Genomic DNA, 23,274 nt, shown 5'->3' on the forward strand with positions numbered 1-23,274 from the left:
CCTTAAATGGAAAAAAGAAAGTTATAAAATGACAAGAATACCCATCACAAACTTGTGTGGTTTGCTTTTCTCTCTCCTCCTTTTGATAATGAAAAGGGTATTTTATGACTTTTTGGCTTTTGAAAGTGATGTTTATTAAATCTTGTACCCAATCCTTATGTTTCACTTATTATGGAACGGAGGAAGTAGTTTTCTTGTTCAACAATTTGACCAATTTTTTTTTGTCAACTACTCATTTGTGTAACTTCAAAATTTCTCATGATTTTATTGTAATATCCCGAGTTTTAATATTATTTTAATTAATAATTAATCTTGGTTATTAGACTAAAAGTGACCCAATTTTAGTAAATAAAAAATCACAAAGCTAATTTTTAATTATATTTGGATTTCTAAATTATGTTAAAAAGGTATTAAATATTTTAATAAACAATTTATGTATATGAAGTAAATCAAACAATTAAAATCCTAAAATCAACTTTGTAAGTAATTTGGGTATAAGACTTGAGGTTTATAACAAATCCTGATGGCCCATTGCCTAACTCTATGAGCCCAACAAATAAAATAAAATTATAAGCTAACATTAGCCTAACAACATTCTCCCCCCCAAATCAGAAAAACAAAAATTAAAAGAAAATAACTTCATCTTCTTCCTTCCTCCATACGTGTAAGAGCAAGGATGGAGGTTGCTCAACAAAGTCAAAAACCATCAATTTCATCACAAACCAACAAACAAAATTCAGAAATCAATATCAAATAAAAAGAATTGAAAACTAATTCAATCTTCATCTTCTCTGTTTTTCTTTTGGTTCAGCCACCAAGCAACCACCGCTACAACCACCACTACCCCGCTTGTCAACCACCACCGAGGAAGCAACACCACCAGACGTCGGCCAAGCGCCACCTGTTCCCCTCCCCACTCGCGTCTCTTTAACCGTTATTTAATTTATACCTGTATTACTTAATGTTTGATTGGTTTAGTTTCTGTCACTTAAGTCTCTCACCATTCTTTTTGTTTTTTTTTTTTTTACTTTTCAAAGTTAAATTCTATGAACAAAATAGATATTTTATTGAATTTTGTAGTTGATTTTTGAATTAAGTACAGTACTTCATAAATTGTAAAGAAAGTGGACACTTTGATTTCAAGTCAATTTTTTCATAGGTTGTAGTTTTTTAGTAAATTTTTATGTTTTTGTAAAGTTTCCTCATTTTAGTTATTTGCATAATTATGACCCACCAGTAATTGTGAATGGTTCTTGAGAATAGTGAATTGTAAGTAAATTTTTGTAAATGTTTTTGTATGTATTGACGTTCTAGGTTATTAGTTTTAGTTTGTATGTTAATTTTAAGTTTTAATAAAGTTTCCTGATTATTTGAGTGATTTGCGTGATTTTTATAATGTGATTTTCTCAATTGTATGAGTGATTTGTAAAGTTTATTCTTTTAAGTGATTTGTGAGTGATTTGTAAGTGATGTTGTAAATTAATTTTCGATAGTTTTCTTTGAGTGTCGATTTTGATTTTGACATTTCTTTTGTAATTTAGCAAGGGAAGGGGGGCAAAATAGGCATTTCAAAAAAGGACACCATTGCTCCCCCCTTCCCTTATATAATAGAGATAGTCTAATATAAAATGTATTATAAAGTGGATAATAAATCCATTGAAAAATATAACTAACACTAATAATTCACTTCATTTCCTAATCATAACGTTTATATTAGTATTAGAGTTTTCAAGTAATTACATACTTTCTCTAATTGTTGTAACTTAAGAATGAACAAATATTAGAATTAATGTAATTGTTTGAAAATGTTTCACAACAATTAAATAGAAAAAATAATATTTTTTTTTTATTTCGGTAGCCGTTCACTCAAAAATTCAACTGTAATCGTACCGTTTAACCGTTAATTTTATCGGTTCAGTAACTGTACCGTTGAAACTTTTTTTGTCGTTACGGTAACCACCCATTTAGACTGGTTTTTCGATATTTCGGTACGGTTTTTCGATTTATGTTAAGTCTTACTAATTCCCAAAATGAATAAACCCCTAAATGCTAAGTAGAAACAGTAATACAAATTCATGCTTATCACTAGTAACTAGTTAAAGTAAAGTCACTTAATAAACTATAGTTTACATAAGTTTAGCAAATATTATTAGCTTATACTAAAACATGGATGGCCAAGCTTCAAATTATTTAAGTTATAACATGTTTAACATATCTTCTTAAACTAGTTAAAAGTTATAACTACTCATAATCTTAATAATTAGCTTATTTAATTAAATAAGTTTAATTGAGGATTCGAATTATCCTTATGATATTATGACTAAACTATGGATAATACTTTTGATTCGATTTCTAAGTACTATCCATAGATTATCATGAGATAAGTATAAAGGTTTTGGATAAACTATTATAACATCAACATGTTACATATAAACAATTCGCCACGCAAACGCTAATTAAATAAGTTAGACTATATAACTTTTATAAACAATATTGTAAACTAAGAATCGTACGTAAAGAGCACTAATACTAATGTTTTCTATTGATTACTAACTTATAAAATACCCGTATTGAAACTTAAAAGAACTCGTTCTTCTTAGCTCAGTAAGGACGATACCAAGGACATAAGAAGAGGGTTATCATAATGCAATCGAGGTAACAACTACTGCTAGTACCTGCAACTCCCTTGAAATGTGTTTTATGAAATTATGGCATGCTACTGAAATGATAATTATTTATGAACAAGTGTTTCTGAGTTGTGGGATTAATATTCATACATTTTTTTATTAAGTATTATGAAGTTCATACGATTTCAATAAATGATATATGATAATTAATGATCACTAAAAATGATATTGTTTATGAGATATTACTGAAAGCCTGAAAGTTACTGAATTTTAATGATCACTGTTGAAGTAAAAGAAATATAACATGATAAATTACACTGAAGGAACTAGTTGACTGTATCCAATGACTGAAGGTCGTGCACGTACCATACTGTTTACTAAGGCACTAGCCCGTTACTATTTACTGGGGTACTAGCCCACTACTATTTACTATGACAGTGGCCTACTACTGTTTATTGGTGTAGAGTAATGCCCGGGACCATGCCCTTGCACAGTGGTGCATACACATACTGTGAGACGTCCCATCATTGATTGATGTACATTAACCAGAGTAAAAACTGATGAAATGGGATTGTGGATTATTGAGGTAAAACTGAATGAATGATGTTTGCTTAAATGTTTTGAACTATTCTATCATTCGGTTTGCAAATAAAATGAATTGAAATGAATTTACGTTGTTAAAGTAGTTTGTTACTGAGCCTCTGCTCATCACGTTTTGTATTTATGTTTTAGGTATTGTTGGGGACGATGGTACTACGTATTAGCAAGGATTACCACCTCATTAAATCATCTAGTAGTAGTGCTGCTAACTTGCAAAGTTAACTTAACTAGAATGTAAGATCATATACTTTAATATAAGTTATCGTTGTTATATCAAGTAAAGTTATCTACTCTAATATAGTATAAGATGTGTAAGTTATCGCTATTATACAATGTTTAAATATGTTATATGATTGTACCCTTGTACCTTCTTAACCGAAGGTGCGACATTAATGCCTCGACTAAGTATGTATTCCGTTACTAAGTAGGTCGTCTTAAATAGTGAATCAGTTGTCGGGGTGTTACATTTATGTAATTATGTCTATAAATCACTATTTTTGTCTACTTAGGGCCTGTTCTCTTCGGCATAAAACAGCTGAACTGAATTGAACTGAACTGAACTGAACTGAATTGAACTGAACTGAAATGAATAGTGATATGTGAGAGTAAAAGTATTGTCAAGAGCTGAACTGAACTGAACTGAACTGGTCTGAACTGAACTGAAAATAAGTTGGGGAGAACATGCCCTTAATATATAATGTAAATTGTACTGAATCAGGTTGTTGCAAAACTTTGTACTCCTATATTTCTTTGTTTAGATATCTGCACTTGAACGAATCAATACACATGCTTGATTCTTCTACTCGGGACTTGGGACTGGGCCCTGTATGTAAAATAGGAAATTTTTTCGTTGAGAATTCTTCGTTCCCTTTCGTGTGAATTCCCTAGCGGCGAATTCAAAAATTAGGAATATAACCGTCTAAATCCAATAAATTCTTATCGTTTTATGATTTTATGAGAAATTTCATTCCAATGAAAGTACCTACCTTCTCAACACGTGATGAGGGGTTTTATATATTCAGGACACTACCTGAAATTTCCTGATTAAAAGTACGCTTTGTTTTCATGCATATATTATAGACATACTTGAAATATATAGTACTATTGATACGACTTTAGTCAGAAATTATCTACTAGTAATATACACAACAAAATTAAATACTCTCTCTGTTTCAAATTATAAGTCATTTTAGCAAAAAAATTTTGTTTCAAAATATAAGGCATTTTCCATTACCAATGTAAAATTAAATGCAACTTTATACTATCAAGATAATATTATAGGTTATTTTTTATTATCAATACAATATTTAATGTCAATTCTTATTACCTATGCAAATCTAACTAAAACTAACTAAATTCTTAATATGCGTAAAAGTGGTTTACATGCCTTATAATTTGAAACGGAGGGAGTATTATGTAAGATGTTGTTGGATCTGTCTTGATTTATATTTACAAAATATCAACTTTTTGTAATTCACGTGTTTGAGACATTGATTATTTATAAACCAATATATATTAATGTGCTGAAACCTCAAACCACAAGATTGTTCCTAATAATGCACATGCTACTCAATATCGATTGATGTTTTACAACTCCTTTCATATAAGTGTACATAGTCGTATAAAGTTTTAGGAAATCCTAATGTCAATAAAACTTTATCTTATTTGAAGTATATATTTTAAAAAATTCCAATGGAAAAGTTCTACTTACCTAGAGTTTCTTAGGTAAATAATTTCCTTCACTTTATGGAAAGTAACTTTCTAAAAATGCTATTTCCTATATTTTTATTAGCCAAACAACTCCGCACTATTTTACTTTTTAGGAAGTTCAACTTCCTATGTTTACTCATGATCACCAAGCATATACTCATATGTATATTATAAATTGCATCAAAGAAGTTAACAATTAAATTCACACAAGGATACATTCAAATAAACGTGTAACTTATTAGAAATGACTATAGATGATCATGAGTCGGGTCAAGTTTGAGCCATGCGATGCCCTAGAAATGCCCATTGGTCAGGGAGGATCAGATAAAAAATGGTGTGCAAAACCCGCTATTTTGAGCCAAAACTTAAACCGAAAAGTCATTTTTGACTTGTCCAAATCCTGTTCAAAAGCAAAAATCAGGCTGAACTGGGTCCGACACCGGTCGAGTTTTTTTCAGCTCTAGAAAAGACTAGTTTTATTGCATATGATGCGTGCAAACAAATATAACCTACGTTGTGTTACTTTAATAACCATACATCTAATAACACGTAATACAAACTACAATTTCAAAATAACTAAATTAAGAAGGTTAGTTGTGTTTCTTTTTTTCTTTTTAAAGGTTGAGAAAGTTTGATTATAAAACACTTCATGATAATAGAATGAGATAATTTGCCATGAAATTGACGTTGAAGTCGGTTTTTAACAAGGTTGATAAAACTGCACTGGACTAAATTCAACAATAAAACTCTAAGCGCGTGTTCTCTTCGGCATAAAACAACTTAACTGAACTGAATAGTGATATGTGAAAGTAAAAGTATTATCCAGAGCTGAACTGAATTGAACTGAAAATAAACTGGGGAGAATAGACCATAAGAAGAAAACAATTAAATTAAACTAAACTAACATCGTAAATGTAGGGCCAAGCCCTCAAGAGTTATACCACAAACTCAAAAAGGAGAGATGATGGAGTCATGAAGCACACGAGCCAAGAAACTTATCCGAAACATTAATATAGTACATCTGCCCATCAAATAATAAAAACTACTCCTAAACCACTAATGATTATTCAACCTACTACCCAGAAATCAGAATCCCAGATAAATAAGGAAGAGGAAACCATGAAAGATCTTTGACTTGTTAGTAACAGCATCTAACACGCCCAATTTCAATCCAAAAAGATTCACAATTTTACTACAGACACCAAACAACAATTTTTTCTTCAACCACCCACATCCTAGTGCAAATAATTTAATAGAAAAAACTCAAATTTTTTGTTCTTTTTCAAGTCTCTTTCCTTATTTGTCTTCTATTTGCTTGCCCTTATTCTTCACTCTATTTTTATTCCATGGCTCCAATTTTTTTTGGTGGGATTTTAACAAAATTCAATCTTTTCCACTTCAATAATTTCTTCAATTTTTTTGTGGGATTTTAACAAAATTCAATCTTTCCCACTTCAATAATTTCTTTAAATTTTTTGTGGGATTTTAACAAAATTCAATCTTTTCCCAGTTCAATAATTTATTTAAATTTTTCTGGGTATTTTTTGGCTCTGAAATTCTCGGAAAAGTGTGATGTCTTCCCAATTAAATGGAGGAGATGAAGAATCACTAATTGAACCGCTTATTACTTCCTCTAGCCGTCAATTATCTCTGCTTAGCAACACAACATCTCAGCTTGCTCTTGTTGGTGTCAACATTTGCCCTGTTGAAAGTCTTGATTATGAGTATGTTTTCTATTTTTATCTATTTAGCCCATATAATAAATTTGATTTCTTCTTTTGGGTTTTTTTTTTAAAATTTAGTATAAAGTATTTTGCTTCTGGGTTGCATGAATATAGAGAAAATGTCATTTTTATTTTTATTTTTTTGGGTTTTTGCTCATTAGTATGTTTGTATTGAACTATTGAATTTATTGTGGTCTTTTTTTGTTGTTTTTGTTTTTGCAGAATTATTGAGAATGAGTTTTTTAAGCAAGACTGGAGAAGTAGAAAGAAGATGGAGATTTACCAGTACATTTGTATGAAATGGGCATTGTGTTTTTTATTAGGTTTGTTAGTTAGTTTGGTTGGATTCTTCAATAATCTTGGTGTTGAAAACATAGCTGGCAAAAAATTTGTTATCACTTCCAATATGATGCTGTATAACAGGTTCATCTCATTGTCAACTATTTTCCCATTCTATTTATTGATTAGGCTTGTGATGTTGGACACTTTGATCAATTATCATTTGTTTTCCTGTAGGCATTTGTCAGCATTTTTGGTCTTTACAGCTTTTAATCTTGGGTTGACACTATTTGCATCACTGTTTACGGCACTTGTATCGCCGGCGGCTGCTGGGTCAGGTATACCAGAAGTTAAGGCTTACCTGAATGGTGTGGATGCACCTGACATATTTTCACTGAGGACTTTGGTTGTTAAGGTTAGATTTTTTACTAGAAGTGAAGGTTCAATATAAGTACTCCCTCGGTCTCACAATACATTTTTTTATCATATGGTTTGTCATAGTTATATGGAGAGAATGTTTGTGAGGTATTTAGTAGGTACTACAGTTAGAAACTAAGGGTGGATGTGAGTTGATATACATTTATTTTGGTGGACCTAACATATGCAAGGAAAGTGGGTTAAGTATTTCACTATTCCTAGACAACCATGAAAGGAAAGTGGTTTAAGTGTCGAGAGATGGAGTGAGTTTTTCTCTTGAAGTTTTGTTTGGTGATATTGATTCACATAATATATTTGCTGATTGTTGAGTGCCTATCATGATTCACTTAAACTATGAAGACATTGGTGAATCGAGAAATTTCTTGGTGATGGTTGGAAAAGATGTTTCTTTTAATACTTTAAATGATTGTCAAGTGTTGTTCCTGCTTTAGGACATACTAGCTATCATGCACGTGATGCGTGTGGCAAAATTTTTCTGGTCGAACTTTCGTATTCTCAAATAACTACCTTTATGTGCATCTAATACATGTGCGATTGTGCGGTGAAATCTTTCTGTAATAGTGTAAGTTGATAATTGTTTTTCAATGTGATAAACATTATATGCACTTATAATTAATATCTCATTCAAAAATTGGACATAAGAAAACCGCGTATTTTAATTTGTTAATTTTGAATGTTTTTTTTTTAATTTATTTTTCGAGTTGATTAATTTTTTATTTCTTCATTTTTATTGCTAATTCAAGTTTATTACAAATATTTTAATCAATTTATGTTTCTAAGAAACCTTCTGTATTTGTGGGCTAATTCCTATTAGTTTTGACTTTTTGAATTGGTTTGTAGAAAAAATTAAGGATAGTTTTATTTTTGTTAAGTTACTTAATATGTGTTGTGAATATTAAGGGGTATATTTTAAGTTTTGAAAAATCATGAGGGCTTTTGAGTAATTTGATAGGGGGACACCATAGCCTCCCCCTTCCCTTATATAATAGAGATTTGCTACAAGAAGAAGTTGCCTTTCCTCTTACTAGTCAAGACCTTTATGGACTTATGGTACCTAACTACCTATCGAATTTTGATTTCAAATGTAAAGAGAAAGATATTCAGCTAGTAGCATGCTCTGATTTTAGGGATGTTTCACTTGTTTTCTATGTAAATTGAAGTGCTTCCAAGTCTGGAGTGACACTTGATTTCTATCAGAAAGCTTGTGGATAATGAGTTTGAATAGAGATAGTAGCTCTTTTTGATAACAGAGCTATGATGGTAGCGCTTAACTGGACTTTTAGGTATTTGTTGTGCAGTATCTTTCTGATTGTTTATAGAATTTTCATATCTTCTTTGTTGGTCGCAGATTATTGGCAGCATTGCTGCCGTTTCTTCTTCCCTTATGATTGGCAAAGCAGGCCCAATGGTGCACTCTGCCTCATGTATTGCTGCGTTGCTCGGTCAGGGTGGATCAAAGAAGTATGGTCTGACATGGAAATGGCTACACTTTTTCAAAAACGATCGAGATCGGAGAGATCTTGTAACATGTGGAACTGCTGCTGGAATTGCTGCTGCTTTCCGTGCTCCTGTTGGTGGTGTATTATTTGCGTTGGAAGAAATGGCTTCTTGGTATTTGGATGCCCTTTCAATATTATTCTCGAAACCCTTCTTCTTGTTTTTTTTTTTTTTTTTTTTTTTTTTTTGTTACAAAAAATCTCTGATGCCAGTTCATCTCGCTTTATCGTGTCATAAAGATCTGCTTCAATATTTTTTTTTTTTTGATAAGATGCTTCAATACTTAAGTATATCATTACATCCTTGTCAATGTGGACTGGCTTCAGAGTCTCTTTATAACTTTTTGATCACAAAGCTTAATCTATTTTCTTTCCTTTTCAGATCGATGAGCTAACATTAAAGAGGCAGTGAGTTCCTTCTCATATTAAGTTCTCTTTGCTGTTCCAATTTTCAGGTGGAGAAGTGCACTCGTGTGGAGATCATTCTTTTGTACAGCAGTAGTTGCTATCATGCTTCGAGGTTTCATGGATCTCTGTTACAGTGGCAAGTGTGGACTCTTTGGTACAGGCGGATTGATAATGTTTAATGTCACTAAAGAGAACTTCATATATCACCTCAGTGATGTGCCCACTGTGCTGCTTCTAGGATTCATAGGGGGCATATTGGGAGCCTTGTACAATTTTGTTCTAGAAAAGGTTCTTCGACTCTACGGTTTTATTAATGAGTAAGTCATGCTTTTGCCTACAAACAAGTAAACTATAGTTGGAGCCTGGAGGCAGAACAGTAGAAAATTTGAGTTTTTTATATGGCTTGTTTGACCCTCCCGTTTGATCTACATTTTCAGGAAAGGCCTTGTTTGTCAGATAGTTCTTGCTTGCTCAGTCTCTATATTCACCTCCTGTCTTCTGTTTGGGCTTCCATGGTTTGCACCATGCCAACCTTGTCCCGCTGATGCTTCTGAGGCTTGTCCTACTATAGGCCGATCTGGTAACTACAAGAAGTTCCAATGTTCCCCGGGACACTACAATGATCTTGCTAGTTTGATTTTCAACACAAATGATGACGCGATCCGAAACCTTTTTAGTCATAGCACCGATTCTGAATTTCATGGCTCATCCATGCTTATATATTTTGTAACTTGCTTTTTCCTAAGCATTTTTAGTTATGCGATCGTGCTCCCTTCTGGTCTCTTTGTACCTGTTATCGTGACGGGTGCTTCATATGGTCGTTATGTTGGGATGGTAATTGGCTCAAAGTCAAGTCTGAATCATGGTCTTTTTGCAGTGCTTGGTGCTGCTTCTTTTCTTGGCGGATCGATGAGAATGACGGTTTCGTTGTGTGTTATCCTACTTGAACTTACCAATAACTTGTTACTACTGCCACTCGTAATGTTAGTTCTGCTTGTCTCGAAGACCGTGGCAGATGGTTTTAATGCCAATATATACGACATCATGATGAAGCTGAAGGGCTTCCCCTACCTGGAATCCCACACTGAGCCATATATGAGACAACTGACTGTAGCTGATGTAGTTACTGGTCCACTTCAATATTTTCACGGGATTGAAAAAGTGGAAAATATAGTTGAGACTCTCAAAAGCTCGGGACACAATGGGTTTCCTGTAATTGATGAGCCAGGAGATTCTGCAGCTCCTGTTTTATTCGGTTTAATCCTTCGTGCTCATCTTATTGTGTTGCTGAAGAAGAAAGCTTTCTTTCTTACACCAGTATCAGCTGGTGCTGATGTATTTGAGCAATTTTCCTCTGTGGATTTTGCGAAGAGTGGTTCTGCCACCGTTGATGACATTGAAGATATTGAATTGACAGATGAAGAATTGAAGATGTTTGTCGATCTTCACCCGTTTACAAATGCTTCGCCGTATACAATAGTGGAGACGATGTCTCTAGCCAAGGCTCGTGTGCTTTTTCGAGAAGTTGGTCTCAGGCACATGCTAGTGACACCAACAACAATTGATGTAAGTTACATGCTCCATTCCTGTCCCACTTTATGCTAGGTCATATTGAGTTCAATATTTAGGTTGCAGCTTTGCTTCCATGCCAGCCCCACCCCCGCAGAAAACAATAGCTTTCTTATACCATCTCTTAGCCAGCTTGCCAATGCAATTTTTAGGCTAAAGCCTAAATTTCTGTATTGCGTTAGCCTTGCAGAATAAAAAAGTGAAAATTGATCATAGAGCTAGCTTAAAGCCCTTGTAACTCTATAAGCTGGTCTTTTGTGGTGGAACAAAAAAAAAGTAAGGCTATTTTCATAACATGTTAGGTAACTGACAAGAGAAACATTTTGGTAACTTCATCTGGCGTGGCCTCTACACCCTTTCTTCTCTTTTTTTTGTTAACCGAACATGTTAGGCAAGTAGCCTTGATCTTTCATTATTGACATCTTTAGAAGTGGTCAACATTATGATATATGAAAATCTATCATGGAATTATGGAAAGCATCCCAATACGGGTTCCTTTCTCATTAGGAATCCATAATCGTTAGTTGTGGATATAAGACAAAGCAAAAAGTTACTTTCGAGTAATTTTTGGAACCTTATCGTCTGGTTGTTATTTACCTAATCGTCTGGTAACTAAGGTAAGAGAGCGGAGCATTTTGGTAATTCCACTTGTTGTGGGCCTTCACAACAAGTGTAATTACCAAAATGCTCCACTCCCTCTTATTACTGAACTGTTTGATAGCCACAATCCTTTCAAAATGTTAGAGGTCAAAAGGCTATGAGTTGCTTCACTTGCTTGTTTGTTGTGCCAAACAAATGATGTACAACTTCCCTATCCAGATCATGTCCTCAGTCAAGAAAGCTAATTGAGAATACATTTTTCTGATTGAGTTAGGTTAGATATTTAATTATTAGGTATGTAACACTTCAGAATATAACAATCTTGTCCTTGTACCTAGCTCAAGAGAAAAATATTTCTCATTGAACTAATGAAGGACAATCACTTATATGAACTATGAAGTGTTAGGTATCACTTAGGTGCATCCTTAGCTCAAGAGAAAAATATTTCTCATTGTACCTAGTTCCACGTCCTTGCATTTTGCGAATCAAACTCTATATTTCTCTAATTTCGTGGAAGTACAGCTTTTCAAAGCAATGGTACTTTTGTTCAGTATGGAATCCTATTTTTGCCATTTGAATCCACCAAGACTGACCAATATAGGAGACAAGAAAAAGAAACATATATGTTGCAAATTTAGCCCTTTAAACATTTCCACTCCGAGTGTTGGAAAACCTTATTTCTCGCCAAGTCCATGTAATATGTTCATATCCTTCCTGACGTGGTTTTTCCATATGCTCTTTTCATTGAACGTATTCATAGTGGACTACTGGACTATCCCCTACACTTGGAATTGACAGTTACATGTATCCTTTTTGAATGTCCGGAGAAGTTATTAGTAGTTTATGATTGGATTTCCTAATAGGCCACTCTACTTAAATCTTGTGATAGAGAGAAGATAGCAGTGACACAACTGTTAGTTATAAAGAGCCTTCTTCTAAAATGGTTATATTCTTAATTATCAAAGGTCGAGACAATATGAAAATTGGATGAAGAACGTAAAAGATTGGAATTGAGGGAGTAGTTTTTCATACATTATGATGTTTTTAAAAGCATTCATTAACTAAAATTAACAATCTGGTGCAGAGATCACCTGTTGTAGGGATGTTGACAAGACATGATTTTATGCCAGAACACGTATTAAGTTTGCATCCTTCGTTGGTGAAGAAGAAATGGAAAAGGTTAAGATTCCAGCTTACTGCCTTCACTAAATTCTTTTAGACATCGGCCACTCTTTGGAGCTCCTTATCTGTTCAGATGTGTAGTTAACGAGCAGCTAGCCCGAGCACAAGTTATAATTCTCAGTAAATGTAATTCTTTTTCTACTCTTTTCTTCATGTGGTTGAAGGGAGCTAAGGCTGGAAGTTAATCAAAATAATCCAGCTTAGATGTGCATTTGTTAGAAAGGATGGGGGAAATTGTTTAAAGTTGTCGACCCCTCATCGTGTTTTTTCTGTGTTTCTTCTGAAATATTGTAAAGGGAAGTTCCAAGCTCTGCTGGAAAATTTTTAGTGCTAAAAGTTCTCGTACATTCTTTGGCCTCATTTTGTGTTGCTCTGAGAATTTGATTATTTGAATCTTGATTAATTTGATGGCAATGGAAGGCCACACAGCATTTGTTCAACTAATTTGTGCTGATTTTAGCATGTAGCACATTATGTAATTTGCATGTAAAATTATGAGCTAGTGAGCACTCTGAGCTGGTTGCAAAATCTATTATGTGCCTGGGTTGGTGCACCTGAAAATATTTTATTGCCTTACTAGATGAGCAAAATTAGTTTTCCATGAACAAATGAGTAGCAAAATAATCTTGAATGTAGCTAGTTAAAGGCGCAACCAATTGCGTAATAAATGTTATGTGAGCAGATTGTGTTTGGTCAGATTTAACTAGTTATTAGGCCCGGGCTATGCCCCGGGTACGAAAAATTTTATTTATTAATATAATACTTTATGAAAGTAACACTAAATACAACTTAGTCTAGTGGTAAAGACTTTAGTATATGTACCTGAGGTCTCGCGATCAAACCTCTATACTATGCAATTTCTAAATTTTTTAATTGTACATGGAATACATGAACTAAAATTCTCTAAGGAGAGCGCCACGTGGCACAGTTTTTTGTTTATGCACGCCTTTTAATATATTTGTATAGATTAATCAGGTTGGAAAACTCTACCGCAATTTAAACTTTGTACAGTATTTAGTTTCTCTTTTACCCATTATAGATTGAACCATATTCTAAATTTTGTAACAGCAAAGTTTACTATTCAAAGAACAAATAATGAACAATTGAGCACAAAAGATAAATATGTTTTGAGTTTGTTTCTTAAAAAAAAACATTACGGCAAATTCTCCCATTCAGTAATTAATAATTTGGGATGTTTATATGTAACTGAATATGAGGTCAAAACATGAAAATTTTCAACTCTCACTTTAATATTTAATAGATATATTATTCGTGTAAAATTAGTCGAACTCATTTAGTAAGACTAGCTTTATATGCACGATATGCGTGCGAAGTTATTATCTACGCAGTTTGTAACTGCTATGCAAGTTTTTTAGGGATCGATTTTTTCTTCTTTGTTTCTAAATTAAAGGACTGTAATTTGTACTTAGTGGTTTTTAAGTAGGGGCATACTGGTCAAAAAAAATGGAGACCAAAATACTCAAAAATTCTCATATATAATAGAGATTCCATTAAAATTTTAGTCTCCCATCTTTGTTAAAATTGTTATGTTTGAATCAGGTTGTCCTATTGGATAAACAATAGCTAGCTCTAGGCAGCTTATGATCATCTTACTTTGAACCCAACATCAGTTTACTTGCACGTTTCATAAAACAACACAAAAATTCTTATTCACATGGAGTTACAAATGGCTTCAAATTCCCAATACTCCCATTTTGATACATATATGTGATCATCAACAGAAACAAAAATATGAGTAGCTTAGTTACACACCTGGAAATCCAAAAATTACATATTTTCTGAGCTACTATACTAGATTACTCTAATGAAGCAGCCAATTTCAATTTACACTATCCAATTAAATGGCATTATGAACCACAAGCATCTCCTGAAAGAGCTAAGAAGTCGGAAGCACACAGATTAAGCTCTATTTTTCACCACGAAACAAACAGTGTGAGAAGATGAAATGCACCACCGCCAATCAAAGTAGGCAAGCATTAAAATTTCTCATCATCTACTACCGCCTTCCCCTTTGATATTCCATCCTTATCGTCCACAACTGTTCCGCAACCATTTTCATGTCTGGTCGATCACCTCTTCCAGGTGCGGCACATTGGAATGCCAAACAAAAGATCTTCTTGAGAATTTCTACATCTACTGGTTCGTTCATTAGCGGATCAACCAGCCTCAGCACATCACCTTCATTGTAGCTATAGATAGCCTGCAGAATGTTTCTAAATGGTGTTAGCGGAAGTATCATATTACATTCAAGAAGCAGTTGTGCTGTTGTGGCAAAGGCATTTTTTGTTATCTTTTTTTAAGAGGGGGTTCAAGAGCAAGTTAGACCTACACACGCGAGAATGGTGCCCAGTTGCATATTCTTTTTGTTGCACCTGCATGTTCTTTTTATCAATGTACTTGCATGCAATTTTCATTACACTTGAGCATAATGATGATTTTTTATATATTTGCATGTTCATTATGTGATGACTCTATGTTAACATACAAAAAGACATACAAGTATGACAAAAAGAACATGCAATATGGTCCCTGGGGTAAGATTAGGTGTTTGATTTTTAGACGTTGAGATGGCATTGTTCCCATATTTTGGAGATTAAGTAATATTTTTCCTCCCTCCCCTCCATGTCGACCCAGAAAAATGTGAGGAAGATGCTAGACTTGAAGAAGTAAGACAGAAGGTTTTTTTTTTTTATTTATTTATTTTTTTGGGGGGGGGGGGGAGGGGGGGTTGGTTCTATCAATAGATCTCAATTCTCAACCCATAGAATGCAGTAGAAAGTTCGAATCTTGCGTCATTTGGACTTTATAGAATCAAAGGCACCTGACACTAGAGAATAAGAAGCTTACCCATCTGATGGTTACCCTCTCTTCAATAGGTCTTTTGGGTTCAACAGGACGACGTCCAGTCAAAATTTCCATAAGCAAAATACCAAAAGAATAAACATCACTTTTAGGGGTGAGTTGATAGGTCTTCATGTACTCTGGATCAAGATATCCAACAGTCCCTTTGACCTTGGTCGATATATGAGTTTGCTCGCCATCAGTTGGACCAACTCTTGCAAATCCAAAATCGGCAACTTTGGCCTTCAAATGCTCACTCAAAAGAATGTTAGATGACTTCACATCTCGATGAATTATTTGTTTCTCTGCAACAAAAAAATGAAAATACTATAAGAAACAGAGGAATCAAAGCAAATTTAACATGACAATTGTACATAGATGTCATCATGCAACCATAAGATGCAGGACACACTGTCTTCACAATAAATGGGAAAAAAAGAGATGCAGGACACACTGTCTTCACAATAAATGGGGAAAAAAAAGATGCAGGACACACTGATTCTTACATACATTGACAAACTAGAATGATACTCCTGTCATTCAGAAACAATTGTTACGCTATAGTCTACTACTCTGCGAGCATCCAGGAATGGTTTTCAGTTTCCTTAAAACAATCATAGATAATGGTTGAATTTCCCATGGAGCCCCACTGAATGAGAGAGGAGTAGAGGGCAGGGGACACAACAATGAAAAGGGTATATTGCTGAATTCATGTTAATAATAGGTCGAGACAATCAAACAGTGTGAAAAAGTATTTCCAGATGGGGGAATTTTAGATAGAGGATAAAGCTATTCAATCCCAAAGATCAAGTTTTAAACAATTTGAGATAAAATTATTCTTAAAACTTGCTCAAAACAGGTGATAAAGACAGATTTTAAGCCATATCTAAGGCATGAAGCCTTCGCATATAGTTCAGCTTCTTAGGGCCTGTATGATCAATAAGCATCTTGAACATATCAATTATGTAAGTTATTTTCAAGACCTAGTTAACTGAAAACATATTCACTCCAATCAGAATTCACACATCAAAGGTTTAAAATGTGCTTTCATCTCTATAGTCATAAGGGAAAAAAAATGCAAATGATGATTCGTAAATCTTCCAAGAAGAAATTGAATCAGCAGGTTCCAATAATTCCAGACGATTTTCCAGGTTGATGGCTGTTTTCTGTGAGCCTATATGATGCACTATAGTTCAGCTAAAGTGCTAAATTTTAGTGCAAATGGGAGCAAAACAAGACTTTAATTTATAAAATAAATGTTTCTGTTTACCAGAATAAAGATGAAGATATGTTAAGCCATGTGCAATATCTATTGCAATCTCAAGCCGCTGCTTAAAATCAAGAATTTTATCCCTCTGACCTGTCAAATTTAACATACAAAACATGAGTTCATAGTGAATATTGGAAAATCCTTAGGTATACTAACTATGACCATGGGAAATAAAACGATCTAAAATGATTTTAGAATTTAAAAAGTGGGTCCCCAATCAACCTGACCCGCTAAATTCCCATGATCATTAGTATGATCACCAAAGAATTATCCCTGAATATTGGAGCAAGAATCATATAGCTGCCTAGGTCTTACCATCCAGATGTTCTCTAAGAGTTCCATTTGAAACATATTCCGTAACTATAAGCCGTTCATTTCCCTTGTCAACAAATCCAAGCAGCCTCACAAGGTTGCGGTGCTCAATTTTTGATAGGATCTCGACTTCACTGTTGAATTCAGTAGAATCAAAGTGTTCCTGTGGCAAAGCAGATGTAAGTTCATGAGATATATTTAAGGTTCTATCCACTACCTGAGTACCAGGAATAGAATAGAGGATTTGAAAAGCTTATTGCCATGACCAGAATAGCACACTAATTATGACTCTCTTCATAACAACAATGATCCAGGGGAGATCCCATGGCTAGGAAGTGCAAGTTAGCCTTGAATCTCAAATAAAAAGTGAGAGTCTGTTCTACAAAAAGTTGCAAATAAGCCATATATTTACTCTGGATGACAAGAGCCAAACTAAAAACTTAAGTGCAACAAGCCATATGTTTACAAGCAAATGTCTGCAAATAGGAATAGTACAATAGATGTCTGTTCCCCTATGATAACAAGAAGGCTATCTTCAGTTGACCCTCACTTTGGATGTCCAATGCACAATAACCGCCTGCTACTTTGTGCTTTCTCCTTATGTAATTGCAACACTTTAACTTCTACACTGTTTACATACTAACCTTGACTGTACTTATCTATCAATATATGTAAGCAATTACTAGTATGTACAATGTTGTAGGATTTATATAAAGGTATATCTTCAGCATATCATTTTGTACTAGCATACTAATGATCAAAGTTATATATTAGAAAGCATCAAATTCATGCAATTAAGAAGAAACAGAAGAAGTAATACATAAGAAATACTGAATTTATAGCATAAAGAGTAAACTACATTCAACAGAAAAATGGAGAACAAACAAGTAGCTTACAAAAGCTATCAAAAGTACAATGCAACTCTTAGCATATGACTCATTGCAAAACTAAATGGAAGGAAAACTAAAATACAGATAGAAAAAAGTAAATAATATATTAACAAATAGAATGATTGCGCATTCGTCGATGTGAACATTCCTTGCAAAGGCATGACAAAAGATAAGAAAGAAATGATTTTCTCACATGTACGACAAATTGTACCTTTAAAAAATAAGACGAGCATCAAATTTCATACATAAGCCAAAAAATCATATGCATCAACTTCAATAACATAGCTTGACCTTTCGAGGTCATGTAATGTCATCTTTATATCAGACATGTTCTCCTGGTTCTTATGTCAGAATTTCTAAATCAATAATATGGACTAGATTATTGGTCAAAGATTGACTGAAATAGTGGTCAAAGATGACTTCTAAGCTAAAATAAGTCAAATAAAGACAATCAGTTTGTGATGAAACGATTTTGCAAGTATGATTTACATATCTAAGTTCCTTGACATATCATCACTATATGTCTATATATTTGACTCTTTGTTAGAGTGCGCAGAAGCATATTCAAGTTTAAGTACTACAAAGTTTCAAAACTAAAATCCACCATTTTTGGAAGTGGACCTGAAGAACAAGATAATTTGCCATGGTAAATATAGACATTTAATATATGATATTCCCTTGCACAGATGAATGAATGACAGTTCTATACCTTTTTGGCTCGCTTAACAGCAATCCACTGTCCACTAGGTAGTTGGGCTTTGTACACGGTTCCAAAACCACCTTCACCTATCTTAAAGGATGATGAGAAACTATGTGTAGCCTTTGCAATCTGACTAAAGTTAAGATGAACCGATCCGAACCTATCGAGCCTTGGGGACATTGCATATCGAGGACTTGGTGGAGGGTGTCGCGATGGATTTGGACTGGATGGTGGGAAACGCGATGGAGACGCACTCGGCATTGCATGTCGCCATGGACTAGCCGCAACCTTTTCCAGATTTGAACTTCCCTCGAAGGAGGAAGACAGATCCACTGCAACAATTAGGAACAGTCAACCGTCTTATGAACTTAAAGTTTCTGCATTTAATTAGCAGTTAACAATATCTGTTCACCTTAGTTTGACTGGAATAAACAATTTTAAGTGTTCAAAACTGATTTTTACTGATCAAAACTGATATTTGCTGATATCTAGTATCTCTCCTATGCAATTTATTGAGTTTAACTGCTTTTTGCTGAATAATTATATTTCTTTACTTGAAGTGGACAGAGCCAAAATATAGAAAGATTTGAATCAACACATGTACAACCAAAAATGAAAACTTTCATGTAAAATATTCCACATGATAAGAACTCAGAATCAGTCACTGATAAATCCACTAGATAGAAGACAACCCAAGAGAATTTGACTGGTAATCAATGATCAAAACTTTCAAATCAGAAATAACTAAACCATCACTTACTTGCAGTTAAATCCCTCTGGGAATCAGCAGAGTGAAACTCCTTCTTCTTGGGTTGGCAACAGGGCCAAAGTAACACACAGCCCAGAATGAGAAGTCCAGGTACAGCCATGGCCACGATCTTTGCAGAAAACGAAAATTGGTGATTATGTTGGTCTTTGTTTGCATGAATTGTTGGGAATGTGGTTTTTTCATCGGCTTCTAGTTTAATTCCACCCTGAAGAAGTTTTCTCCCCCCTTCAGAAAATACATCAATGGCAAAGACTTGGGGCCATTGAATACAAAGCAATAAGCTTATGATGCATATCAGAATTTGTAGTGCTGTATAGAGGCTACCCATCCTTGCTGAATGAAACCAATTATTATTCGTTTGTTCATATGCTCATTCTAAGTTACCAAGAGTGTTATTTTACAAACCATGATATTCCTGAAAACCTCCTGTACACTTGCATTGAAAAATCAAAGAAACAACTACCGCCTCAACATGGAATCAACTCCTGGCAGGATCTAAGGAGGTATAGCAGGGCAGCTAGTGCTGATATTGAACAATAGTTCCCGTGCTAGAGGACAATCGCCCCCTCTATTCAGTGAAAATCTCAAGAGCCAATATCTATAGGTTGTTGCACTGATACACAGCAATCCCTGAAGATAATTGATGAAGATTGAAGGGTGATGGCTGGCTCTCACCCACAGTCTGAGTTGTCTGTCGCAGGCTCGCAGGAATCAAACTGAGACAAATAATACCCAGAAGGTCAAGACTCAAAATAATTGAGGGGAACTTAAAAAATAAACTAAAGCAAACAGTAATAGCTCAAAAGTTAGCAGAATCACATGTAAGACAATCTATAATGGTGTCACAACATATATAATCTAAGGTGTTACCTAATTACTAAACATGTACACTAAGAAGCCAGACTGAAAATAGCATATATTAACTACCTCATTATAGTAAACACTAAACACCCAACTCAATAATGCCTCATAATCACCTGCAAGTTAGATGCCTACACCCCACATGTCCCGGCCCTATAGATCAATCACCCAGCTTATGACCCAATCAATGCCATATAAGCTTAGACAATAGAAAACATTATCTAACTGAAAATTAATCAGCAACAACTGCAACTATAAGAACCAGATTTAATTACCTAACAGAAGTCTTAAAAATCTCAAAAATACAGAAAGAAAACACCCAATTAAGGAAATACAGCCAAATTTGAAGTCCCATACTATCTCATAATTGAGCATAACTACAAACCCCTGATCATCCAACAATACAAACCCATAAAAATTATGAGAACTCATCAAAACCACTATCATCATTCATCATATTCTATGTAAAAGAACTCAAATTTCTAACACCCAGATGCTTTAAATCAATTTCTGAGACAAACCCATGTACAAAATCCAACACCCAGATGCTCAAATCAACTACCCAAACAACCCTCATATAAAAAATTCCACACCCCCCAAAAAAACAAACATTTAGCTCTAAAATCTTTTATTTGGAATATTGTATACCCTAATAAAGTTTCAATCTTGATATACAACTAACACAAAAAAAATCCAGTAAAGAGGTAAAAAAGGGTTATAGTAGCAAACCTGTAAAGAGGCGGCTGACCTGGGGAAGAGAGAGAAAGAGAAGAAAGAAGGAGGGAAATACAAGATTAAAGCTTTGTTATTTGAAGAGTCAAAATACAAAAGGAACCATAATAATACAAGTATAAGAAGATAGATAGTAGTAGATTAAAAGAAAGAGAGTGACTTGAAGAAATTAAGCTTAAAACTTGAAAGAGGTAATTAGCTGGAAATGGAGGTGGGTCTTTACATCTTTGGTTGATGCAAGACCAAATTGGCTGTTGACGCAATTTTTGGTTTTAAAAATTTTAAAGTCAAGTTGGAAAATGTTGACCGTTGGTGGAGAAAAGAGGAAAAGTTTAGTTCACGCTAAAATGGGTTTTGTTCTGCTGTTCTTCACTCCCATGATTGCCCCTCCTTGCGCTAATGATTGGTGGTTGATCTTTCTTTCTTTTTTTTGTTTGGATTTGATCCCAAATCTTGCTTACATGTTTTTTTTTCTTTGTTGTGATTGAATAGTATTACTCCCCATTTGTTTATGTATTATCAAGTAGTATTTGACTATTTGCCTAGCTAGGTCGAATTAATTTGTTAGAAATTATGATGTTGTAATGACACTCTCCTTACTAAGAATAAAGTCGTATATTTTGAGTTTTTCTAACCTATGCACCTAGTGAAAAGGTTAAGTCTTATGTATTCAATAAATAAATTAATTAAAAATATAATATTTTCCCTATAATTATGCTAAATATATATTAATGATAATTTTGATTTGATTAAAAGAAAAGATAAAATATATAATAAGGAAACTAACTATTTAGCATAATTATAGGGAAGATATTTTATTTTAGTTAATCGATTTGTTTAATAGATAAAGCTTAACCTTTGCACCAGGTGCATAGGTTAGAAAAACCCTTATATTATTATTGTTGGAAAACGGGATATAGTAATTTGATTAATGCGAAACAAGTCAATGAAATAATAAGAATGAGAAAAATAATGAATAAGATAAACAATAAGAACACAAGGATTTACGTGGTTTAGTCAAAATAGACCTACGTCCAAAAGTGGGAGAATCGAGAGCTTCTTAACTATGATGGAGAAAAACCAGAGAGAATAATTACAAGGATTCCTAAGAATACTAGAGGCTAAAAGTTATGTGTATAATGAACACCAAGAGGGTCCTTTTATAACATAAGAAAACCCTAATAAACACAATAATATAATCCGCACAAAATTCGGAAAGAAATTGTGCATCCCACGTTAAATTCCCCGTCGCCCAATCATAATTCGCGACGAACGCCCGATCGGGCGGGTCTGTTAAAATCGATTTTGACGAAGTCTCAAGGCATCAACTTTAACAATTATGTTAGAGGATGAAATGTAACTAGCTGTAAATGAAAAGTTAGTTAGTTTTGGCGAAAAAACATAAACGGTTCTTTAGATCCTTATTACAAGGAAGTTAGTTACAATTAGTTACATGTTTGTTAGAGCTCAGTTGATAAATACTGGAGCCAACACTTTGTAAGAATCAATCATGAAAATAACAATTCTCCTCTCCTCCTATCTGAATATATCTCTCTCCTCTCTTTTCTAATTCCCTCTTTCTCTCTTCTATTCTCTTTTTGTTACTAAACTCATTATATTCTTCTAGAGATTTCTATCATGCATGTAACATTGGTATCAGAGCAAATCGTTGCTCGCTTAAAATTCTTTAAACACTTAAGGTGTTTGATTAAATTCGTAGCTGAAATTGCAAGAATTTTAGTAGAACTTCTTGTTCAATAATTGGCCATTCTGGCACCCATCTCTAAAGTTGTTGGTAAGAAGTTTGCAGACATGGAAGAACAAGTGAAGCAACTTGAAAAACGTCTTGAGGAGCAAACATACTTCTTTTGATGCAAATGGTGAAAGAGATGAAAGATGGAAGCAATCCATTTGAAAAGCAGAAGAATATTGAGGTTAATTCTACTAGACCTCAAGGTATGATGCCAAAATCACATTTTCCAACTTTTGATGGTTCAAATCCTCGAATTTGGATGAAAAAAATGTAGTAGATACTTCTCTTTGTGTAAGATTGCTGATGATTGTAGAGTAGACTTGGCATCATTGTATACATGACTGACAAAGCAGAATTGTGGGTGATCAATGAGTTAAAGTTCCATCTGACTAGAGCTCAGTCCAGGATGAAAAATTAGACTGACAAACGTAGGTCTGATAGGGAGTTTCATATTGGTGAATGGGTATGGCTTGAGTTGCAAGCCTACATGCC

At 34.0% G+C, this 23,274-nt stretch overlaps 2 protein-coding genes across 4 annotated transcripts; one reads left to right on the forward strand and one right to left on the reverse strand.

The window, feature by feature from the left end:
• Window positions 1-5,927: 5,927 nt before the first annotated feature.
• LOC104901948 (putative chloride channel-like protein CLC-g) lies at window positions 5,928-13,073 on the forward strand. 2 transcript variants are annotated; one of them, XM_010689577.4, is made up of 7 exons: window positions 5,928-6,661; window positions 6,884-7,084; window positions 7,178-7,355; window positions 8,727-8,989; window positions 9,330-9,599; window positions 9,720-10,848; window positions 12,536-13,073. In XM_010689577.4, exons 1-7 carry the CDS (start codon window positions 6,510-6,512, stop codon window positions 12,668-12,670), a joined length of 2,328 nt encoding a protein of 775 aa, XP_010687879.1. In that variant the 5' UTR covers window positions 5,928-6,509; the 3' UTR covers window positions 12,671-13,073. The 2 variants fall into 2 exon arrangements, with proteins under 2 accessions (XP_010687879.1, XP_048490428.1); XM_048634471.2 differs by having other exon boundaries at window positions 6,521-6,661; window positions 6,884-6,984.
• Window positions 13,074-14,260: 1,187 nt separating this feature from the next.
• LOC104901949 (calmodulin-binding receptor-like cytoplasmic kinase 3) lies at window positions 14,261-21,308 on the reverse strand. Of its 2 annotated transcripts, none has more exons than XM_010689580.4 (7): window positions 21,027-21,308; window positions 19,428-20,152; window positions 18,677-18,999; window positions 17,081-17,240; window positions 16,766-16,855; window positions 15,502-15,800; window positions 14,261-14,854 (listed from the first exon to the last, which is right to left on the reverse strand). In XM_010689580.4, exons 2-7 carry the CDS (start codon window positions 19,762-19,764, stop codon window positions 14,651-14,653), a joined length of 1,413 nt encoding a protein of 470 aa, XP_010687882.1. In that variant the 5' UTR covers window positions 19,765-20,152; window positions 21,027-21,308; the 3' UTR covers window positions 14,261-14,650. The 2 variants fall into 2 exon arrangements, with proteins under 2 accessions (XP_010687882.1, XP_048490392.1); XM_048634435.2 differs by lacking the exon at window positions 21,027-21,308 and adding an exon at window positions 20,573-20,831.
• Between the last annotated feature and the right edge of the window lie 1,966 nt (window positions 21,309-23,274).

The sequence above is a fragment of the Beta vulgaris genome, chromosome 8 (assembly GCF_026745355.1).
Source record: "Beta vulgaris subsp. vulgaris cultivar EL10 chromosome 8, EL10.2, whole genome shotgun sequence".
Classification (NCBI taxonomy): domain Eukaryota; kingdom Viridiplantae; phylum Streptophyta; class Magnoliopsida; order Caryophyllales; family Amaranthaceae; genus Beta; species Beta vulgaris.

What these genes read in the sequence shown, in the direction of transcription:
- LOC104901949 (XM_010689580.4), bottom strand. Translation starts at nt 19,764, where the DNA reads ATGGGTAGCCTCTATACAGCACTACAAATTCTGATATGCATCATAAGC. An exon ending in ATATCTTCATCTTTATTCTG is followed by an intron (nt 15,801 to 16,765) that starts GTAAACAGAAAC and finishes TTTTTGTTGCAG; the next exon opens with AGAAACAAATAATTCATCGA. An exon ending in AGAGGGTAACCATCAGATGG is followed by an intron (nt 14,855 to 15,501) that starts GTAAGCTTCTTA and finishes AACATTCTGCAG; the next exon opens with GCTATCTATAGCTACAATGA.
- LOC104901948 (XM_010689577.4), top strand. Translation starts at nt 6,510, where the DNA reads ATGTCTTCCCAATTAAATGGAGGAGATGAAGAATCACTAATTGAACCG. An exon ending in TTGGAAGAAATGGCTTCTTG is followed by an intron (nt 8,990 to 9,329) that starts GTATTTGGATGC and finishes TCCAATTTTCAG; the next exon opens with GTGGAGAAGTGCACTCGTGT. An exon ending in CTCTACGGTTTTATTAATGA is followed by an intron (nt 9,600 to 9,719) that starts GTAAGTCATGCT and finishes CTACATTTTCAG; the next exon opens with GAAAGGCCTTGTTTGTCAGA.